This window comes from Chionomys nivalis, chromosome 2, assembly GCF_950005125.1.
Source record: "Chionomys nivalis chromosome 2, mChiNiv1.1, whole genome shotgun sequence".
NCBI lineage: Eukaryota > Metazoa > Chordata > Mammalia > Rodentia > Cricetidae > Chionomys > Chionomys nivalis.
In genome coordinates this window covers 121489274-121497579 of record NC_080087.1, presented here as the reverse complement: position 1 = coordinate 121497579, position 8306 = coordinate 121489274, and the positions used below count along the sequence as shown (strand labels likewise).

Sequence of the window (8306 nt, the reverse complement as noted above, 5' to 3'; positions counted from 1 at the left end):
AGACAGGTGGCTCTCGGTGAGTTTGAGGCCCACTTAGTCTATGCACTTACACTTAAGTTCCAGGCCAGCCCGGGCTACAAAGTAAGTCCCTGTCTAAAAAAAAAAAAAAAAAATCAAACAAAAAGCATGAAAATTTACAATAGTCCTCGATGATATTTTATAGATCTCAAAGGAATTAAGACAATTTCTGAAGGTTGCACCTCCTAAGTGGATTAGAACCACTGGATTAGAACCTAGACCCAAGACCCAAGCAAGTCTGAAACTCACACAGGAGTCTCTGTCTCCTTTAAGAGGACAAGCAATTTCTGAGCTATTTGTGAAGGAATCAGCTAGGTTTCTTCCTGGCTGATCACTGTGCTAAATGAGAAGTCTGGGCCAGTGAGTCTCGTATTCAGTATCATAGGTACACTGGACCCCAGAGGTCAGCCCATGTCAGGAGAGATTCTTGTAAACCAAGATAAGAAAGAGACCAATTTCCCTCGGGGACTGTTGTGGAGCAGAAGTGAACTTGAGAGCACCAAAAAGTCTGTGTGCTGCTCTGGGATGCATCTGGACCATTCATTCTCAAGGTCCCTCATTTCCCCCTAAGAGTCCTTAGAAGTGGGGCTTGTGCATCTCGCTGGGAGCCTCCTGGCTGAGGACACAGGGATGGGAAGGTAGGCTTCTCCAAGGGGCTGTTCTCAGTGAGTGGAACGGGGAGAAGGTAAGGGACGCTGCCCTGGATGAAGATCCAGCCGCAGAGGCAGCTTCTAGCAGGCACCTGCCTGGTTGAGATGGAAACGCTGATTCCAGCTCCAGCCCCCAGACAGGCTAAGAATATCTCAGCCGAGCAACAGCCACCACCCCCGCCCTTCTTGATCTGCTCATGCATCTGTAGTGCTATCCTGGGAGCAGCGAGGAGATTGAGTGGGGGGGATGCTTGGGGTGCAAGGCAAAGGAGAGAAGGCTAAGAAGGGGCTTGGTTGGAGGCAGGAGGTGAACTAAGAAAAATGCCTGGGTAGAGCTTTGAAGACTAGGAAGCCAAGGGAAGGTCAAGACAGGAACCAGGCAGTTGGGGTTAGCAATGGGGATGAGGATGAGAGAGGCTGGGTTAGGTAATAAGGAGGAGGACATGACTCCCTCTTCCATCATGGAAAGACCAGAGTTCATGGCAGGGCAATGGAGCTTACACTTACCTGCACCCTTTTCTGTTCCCTCTTCTCCATCCTCCCCTAGCTCAGCATTGGTCCTTTCTCTAGCCCAGAGCATCACATTCCTTTTCCATGTTCCCAATTCTATTCCCCGTTCTAAGGAACCTTTATGTGGGCTCCTTAATCAAGTCCTTCTAACACAGCCTCCTATTAAGGACAGAGGTGAGAATGGGGAGCTCCTGGCAGCTAGCCCATCTCCCCTGTCAGTTTCCTGTCCTCCCCAGGCATGTCCCCTCTCACTCTACTTTGTTATTTTAGGAGGGGTTCAACTCCCTAAGGCTTTGAGCCTTGACAACCCAGGTCTCCTGAGGTAAGCCCTTAGGAGAGGAAGGGAGGGAGGGAGGGAGAGAGGGAAGGGAGGGAGGGGAAGAAGGGAGGGAGGGAGGGAAGGAGGGAGGGAGGGAGGGAGGGAGGGAGGCTGGTTCACCTCTCAGCATGCCTCAGGACCAGGGAGCCTGTCTGGAGCTGGGGGCAGGCAGCAGGCTCCAAGTGTTTGGATGCCTAGGCTGCAGCTCCACCCTGGCTGTTTTAAGAACCTGTGCAAGCCTCTTTGTAGGAGACCTTCAAAGATGTGTGAATGCAACATGTAGGATCTGGAATCTCCAGGTTTAATGTTTACTGGGGAGACCCTGAATCTGAAGCAGCTTGGGCCTCCTTTCCTGTGCTAGCCTCCCTTCCAGGGTCTCTGGTAGAGCTCCTAGGGACAGAGGAATAATTTGCATTGCTAATAGCTCCATCTCCACTTGCCTTGTCTCCCGGCTGAACTGCAGACACACAGGCCTCACATGGATGCTGTGCACACAAAGCCTGAGCCCAGCAGACAGAAACAGATTAGGGGGAAGCTGGAGCTAGAGAGAGAAGCAGATTCTTAGGCCGAATTTGATTCGGAATCAGAGCTGTAGGATTGAAGAAGCTGTAGGAACTCTTTCTGTGCAATTCCTAAAATACTATCTTATTCTTCTAATAGTGATTTCTTATCTGATAATAAAAGTAAAACATACCAAATCCCTGAGTTTTATCATAAAGAAACAGAGGCTCAGAGAGACAGAATGACTTTCCCAAGGTCATGTAAATGGCAAGCTCTGGGCTGTACCTCCTAGCTCCTGTCCTTTAGACTAAATCCTCAGAGAGGGAGAAGGGAAGGTTACCTAAATGGATAAGGAGTTCGCATTGCATGGCTTGGAGACATTCCTAGCTCACCTGCCCAGGGAGGGGAGTGAGGGGCTTTTCTAAGGTAAATTGGTGTGGACCTTCATCCCTTCATCAGTAAGTCCTGAGCCTTGTAGCTCCTGGTCTGGTCTGGACCCGCTGCCATAGCCTTGGCATCTGAAGAGTATTAGAGCCAACCAGGGAGCCTGCTCTCAGCATGGTTCCAGAGGCCATACAGGAAATGGTCAGATGAGAAACAACATCCAGAAACTAGCACAATTAATGAATCATACACAGGCTCTAAACATAATCCAATCAGGAAAACAGTTACAGATGTGGCAAGAAAGTCCTCGACCTTCTCTAAAGCCTCCCTCCTCCATGAAGCCTTCCTGGTTCCACTATCTTTATCCCCCTGGGCCTCTACCCTGTATAATGGTCTTCCTTTTCACACCTTGGTGCTTCTAGCTTACTCTTTCAATCAGTTCAGAAAAGCTTCCTGCAGGAGGTGGGATTTGAAGAGCTTGATAGATGGCAATAGGGTATTCTGAGAGAGTGTTATGGACCATAGCACGTTCTCAGAGACCCAGGAGGATAATCAGGGCAGGAAAGAGAAGTGCCTGTAAGCCAGAAAGAGAGTTTCAGATGGGGTAAGGGATGTGAGATTCTCAGAGGCAGTGATCTGGTGCCCTGAAACAGGAAAGAGTTCTTGATTATGACAAACAGGGTAACAGAAGGTCACAGCTGGACCTGGAGTAGGGATACCAACATGGGAGATCCATGGTGCAGAGCCCCTGTCCTAAGTGGTACCACCAATAGTCCTCATGTCAGTGAGAGACTCCTGAGAGCTAGGACCCGCGTGCCGTTCAGATTCACATGCCAGGTTTTGGCCAGCACAGCTCAGTTTTGGTGGGGCCTGCCCTTAAATACCAAGTGAGCCAACTGTTCCTTGGGTGTCAGATAAAAGCTGACTCAGAAGTAAGGGGGGCCCGTTATAGGAGCCACAAAGAGGGAACTTTTTCCCATAGCTATGTAGAGAATGAGAGGTTGGGCACAAGAGAATAAAGAGCAGACTCAAGGGCACAGAAAGACCCCACTGAGAAAGAGCGCATTGGGACTGGTGAGATGGTTGAGACGGGTAAAATCACTCACAGCCCAGCCTAAGGATCTGAGTATGGTCCCCACCATCCGTACACTGGGAGGCAAAAACTTATTTCTCAAAGCTGTCTTCTGACCTCCAAACATGCTGTGGCAAGCAGGTGCACCTCCCCCACAATGAATAAGAGAAAGAGAGAGAGAGAGAGAGAGAGAGAGAGAGAGAGAGAGAGAGAGAGAACCCAAGTCTGTACGTGACCATGGTTGTAGTGAAGGGAGATTTGACCTCAGCTTCTGGGAGTGGGCGGGTGAGCAGTGGTTGTGAGATTGCAGAGAAAAGCTGAAGCCAAGGGGACTCAGCACAGCCTATCTATAAGGAAACACGGGCAGAGAGGACTGTGGGTACACACTGATCCCGACAGCAGTGAGTCTTTGTGTTGTGCTGGTCTGGTGGAAATGGAGGCAGGCCTGATGGTGCCTTAGAGAGAGACATTCAAGAACAATTCTGAGAAATCGACAGACAGGAACTACTCTGTCCATCAAACACATCCCCCATGCCAGCGTCCAAGGTACACCTAAGGAACTGGGAGACTCCTGGCATGGAATCCACAGCATGACTGGGAGAGAAGGGTCCTACAAGGTACACTGAACAGGTCCACAATAAGGGGTGCTCACAACCTGTAGGTAAGGCTGAGAGACTCCAAAGTCTAGGACAAAGGCCTATGGGCACTGCGGAGAGAATGGAAGGATCCGGAGAAATCGGCAGCACCCGGTCTAGCAGCTAGCTAGCATCTGGGAGTGGGATCAGCTGGGACCTGAGAGCACGACGCTGTTTAACGATTAAAATCCACCTCAACTTGGACCCAGGTCTTGACTGGAAGTTGAGCCAACCCTCCCGGGCCTATTACCACACAGAAGGCCCCATTTGCTGTCCTAGCCTGCGGTCATCAACTGATCCAATTTCCAGAGTTCCCTAGAGTCCAACCATCTATCACCCACCCCAGGGTGAGATCAATATGTTGGTGGGACAGCCAATCAAAAAGGAGCTGTCCAGGGGTCAGGAGCAGATGCAGGGAATCACCTACGGAAGCATTAGGGACTTATCTTGAGACTCCCTGCTCCCACCCCAGGAATCAAAGACTCCTCTTGCAAAGGAGGAAGGGTGGGGTTGCTCAAAGTCCCATCCTTTGAACAGGCATGTGCTGGGGGATGGGGAGGCGACGAAGAGGAAAGTAACTGGACGTCCAGATTGGAGACGCCAGCAGGTGCGGCTGGGGTGTCTCGACTCACAGCCATATTGCCTACTAAATAAACTCAAAAGTGAGCAAATGGAAGGCTGTTCCCATGGCTTCTGTACTGCGGCTTTCAGACCCACGGTTTTAGGACCTGGAGGAAGAGATGGAAACAGCTATTTCCATCTCACTTCAATCCCCCCCCCACCCCCGCACTGCTCAGGTCGAAAAAGAGACCCCAGAATCACACCCCCTCCCTTTCTCCTTTCCTCATTTCCCCCTTTCCCCTTTTGGGTAAAGGTAAGGGATCGAAGACTCCAGGCGGTGGGTAAGGCGGGACTTTAGATTAACATGCGGAATTCCATTGGTCAGGGAAACTGCCGATCAAAAACATCTTGAGTCAGGACTGGCTGCGTGAGGCGGGCGCGGCGTGGCGAAAGAAGGGGCCCAAGGGGTGGGGCTGACTCTGCAGCTGGCGCAGCTTCGGCTCAGAGCAGCCGCCGCGGCGCAGCAGAGCGGCTCCTTCCCCCGCCCGTCCGCGCGCCGGGGCCGGGGCTAGGCCCCCCACCGCCGGGTCCCCCGGGGCTGCAGCAGCAGCGGCGCCGCCCGCGGTTCCCGCCGGGGCCCGGGCGCCGGCCCCGCTCTGCAGGATGGGCACGGTGCTGTCGCTTTCCCCTGCTTCCTCGGCCAAGGGCCGGAGGCCGGGAGGGCTGCCGGAGGAGAAAAAGAAGGCGCCGCCCGCGGGGGACGAGGCGCTGGGGGGCTACGGTGCGCCACCGGCGGGCAAGGGCGGCAAAGGCGAGAGCCGGCTCAAACGGCCGTCCGTGCTCATCTCGGCGCTCACCTGGAAGCGCCTGGTGGCAGCCTCGGCCAAGAAGAAGAAAGGCAGCAAAAAGGTGACGCCCAAGCCAGCGTCCACCGGTCCCGACCCTTTGGTCCAGCAGCGCAACCGCGAGAACCTTCTGCGCAAGGGCCGCGACGCCCCCGACGGTGGCGGAACCGCCAAGCCCCTGGCCGTGCCGGTGCCCACGGTGCCCGCGGCCGCTGCCACCTGCGAGCCCCCGTCGGGGGGCAGCGCGGCCGCCCCGCCACCAGGTTCAGGCGGGGGAAAGCCACCGCCGCCGCCACCCCCAGCCCCGCAGGCGGCTCCGCCGGCGCCCGGAGGCTCGCCGCGGCGGGTCATCGTGCAGGCGTCCACGGGCGAGCTGCTGCGCTGCCTAGGCGATTTCGTGTGCCGACGCTGCTACCGCCTCAAGGAGCTGAGCCCCGGCGAGCTGGTGGGCTGGTTCCGCGGCGTGGACCGCTCGCTGCTGCTGCAGGGCTGGCAAGACCAGGCCTTCATTACGCCCGCCAACCTGGTGTTCGTATACCTGCTGTGCCGCGAGTCGCTGCGCGGGGACGAGCTGGCGTCGGCCGCCGAACTGCAGGCCGCCTTCCTCACCTGCCTCTACCTCGCCTACTCCTACATGGGCAACGAGATCTCTTATCCGCTCAAGCCCTTCCTCGTGGAGCCCGACAAGGAGCGCTTCTGGCAGCGCTGCCTGCGCCTCATCCAGCGGCTCAGCCCGCAGATGCTACGGCTCAACGCCGACCCCCATTTCTTCACGCAAGTCTTTCAAGACCTCAAGAACGAGGGCGAGGCCGCGGCAGGCACCGGGGGTCCACCGAGCGGAGGCGCGTCCACCACCTCCTCCTCGACCGCCAGGGACAGCTGCGCGGCCGGAGCCAAGCATTGGACTATGAACTTGGACCGCTAGGGATTCCCAGGGGCCGCGCCCGCCCCCTGCCCCAGCCCCTCACACACACCCGGAACCCCCGGGACCATCAAGCCTCCGCCGCTATTATCGCCACTCTACGCCCAGGCTGGGCCGAGGAGGAGCCACCCCTGTCCCGCAGGGGAAGGTGGAGGCTAGGACGCCAGAGGCGGTGTCTGGATTTGCTGGGTGTGGGGTGGGCGTGGGGGATGATCGCGGGAAGGGCACCCCCAACTTCGTTCACCCTTTCCGTCTGTCTGCGCCTCCATCTTTCCATTTCTGCCCTGGTCTTCCTCTCTTCCCTGCTGTGGCCATCTCGAAGTTCACCACCCTGGGTTTTGCCAGTTCCTCACCTTTCTGTGTCTTCATCCTTCCTCTGTCTGCTGCCTCCCTCTCTCTGCCTTTTCATTGGTTTCCCTGGGCTTTACCCTTCCCCACCCTACCCCGAGCCTGATGGTACCCTGTTGCCTGCCCTGCTTCTCCCACACCTGTGTTGCCGTGTACCCTTCTTGTTCTTATTCCTTCCTCCTGTCATGTGTCACCACCTTCTCCCCTGTTTGTCTTCCCTCTCTACTTGAGTCATCCTGCATCCCCTCAACCCTCCCCCCTCGAGATTCTGCACTCCTCTCCCCAGATCAAAAAGACCCTTAGTTTTTTTATTTGGATGTACTGAAGTGAGACAAGAATCTGCAGCCCCAGGTGCCCAGGCAAAGATCAGGGTGGTCCTTTCCCTCACCCCCACAGTCTCTCCCCATCTTTCCAACGTGTTGCATGCTGGGAGTTGAGGGGGGAAAGGATGCTGCCTTCACTCAGGAGGCTGAGATTTGAGGGCAAGATCTAACCTGGTAGAGTACCTCGCTTGCAGCGGTGGTGTTTTCTCTGTGGATGGGTAGAAAGAGAAAGAAACCTCTTCTTACCCTGGGGGAGGGGCGCCCTCTTCCTTATCCTTAGATTTCTTGTCATATCCCCTCCCCATACTTTAATTTATTTCGCTGTTTTAGGAGGGAGGGTGGGTGGGAGGGGGCTGGACCGGGAATTGTCCGAGGTGCTGAGCTGGGCGGGACCGGAATCCTCCTGGGAGAGTACCAGGAACTGGGTTGGGCCTGGGGCCGTGTCCAAGGTGCCAATGATGCGGGCCGACGGCGCGGGCCGCACTATCTGTCTGTCCGTTTGTCCTGGAGAGAACTATAAAGCGCTGGAAGCGCCTACAGATGGTTTTGCGCCGGCCTTTCTTTGGGTCCATGGAGGGTGGAAATAAACGGGAGTAGGGGTGAAACTCAGGGGCAGGATAAGAGCGTGAGAAATGGGGGTCTAGAGAGGAAAGTCAAGTCCCTGAGAGCTGCAACCTGCTACATGCCCCCACTGGCTTTCATTTTAGAGTAAAGCGTGATAAGCCAAGGGGTGAGGCTGAATCCACATCCCCATCTTGACCTCCATCTTGTCTGCCCTAGCTTCTTATTAATGCCCAGGCTACTTAAGGACAAATGGTAAGGACAGCAGAAGTCATTCCCCTTCTATGAGGTGACCCTTGAGACAGAAGTGGCCGGCCACGATAACTGTTTTTCTTTTTCTTTCTTCTTTTCTTCATTGTTCCCATCATACATTAGATCAGGAGTCTAGGTAGGCCTGACCTCTCTCATTTGGGAACTGGATACCACCCCTATGTAACCAGTCACTACGGAATTGCACTGAGGCTGCTTTGGACACACGCCTAGCCAGAGTAGTCTTTGGAGACACATCCCTGTTTGAGACTCAGACCTTGACCCTTGACCCCCAGAACAGTGCACGTATAGGCAGAAACAAAAGGGGAGATGAAGCTATTCCGAATGGAAAGAAGGGAGGAAATAAGCCATTTGGCTACAAATCCCTGCTTAATCTCCCCGATTGCC

General features: G+C 55.0%; 1 protein-coding gene across 1 annotated transcript; it reads left to right on the top strand.

The window, feature by feature from the left end:
- The first annotated feature begins 5143 nt into the window (after window positions 1-5143).
- Cdk5r2 (cyclin dependent kinase 5 regulatory subunit 2) lies at window positions 5144-7418 on the top strand. The gene has a single exon (XM_057762334.1). The coding sequence runs from the start codon at window positions 5314-5316 to the stop codon at window positions 6418-6420; it is 1107 nt and encodes a 368-aa protein (XP_057618317.1). The 5' UTR covers window positions 5144-5313; the 3' UTR covers window positions 6421-7418.
- Window positions 7419-8306: the final 888 nt, after the last annotated feature.

What these genes read in the sequence shown, in the direction of transcription:
- Cdk5r2 (XM_057762334.1), top strand. Translation starts at nt 5,314, where the DNA reads ATGGGCACGGTGCTGTCGCTTTCCCCTGCTTCCTCGGCCAAGGGCCGG.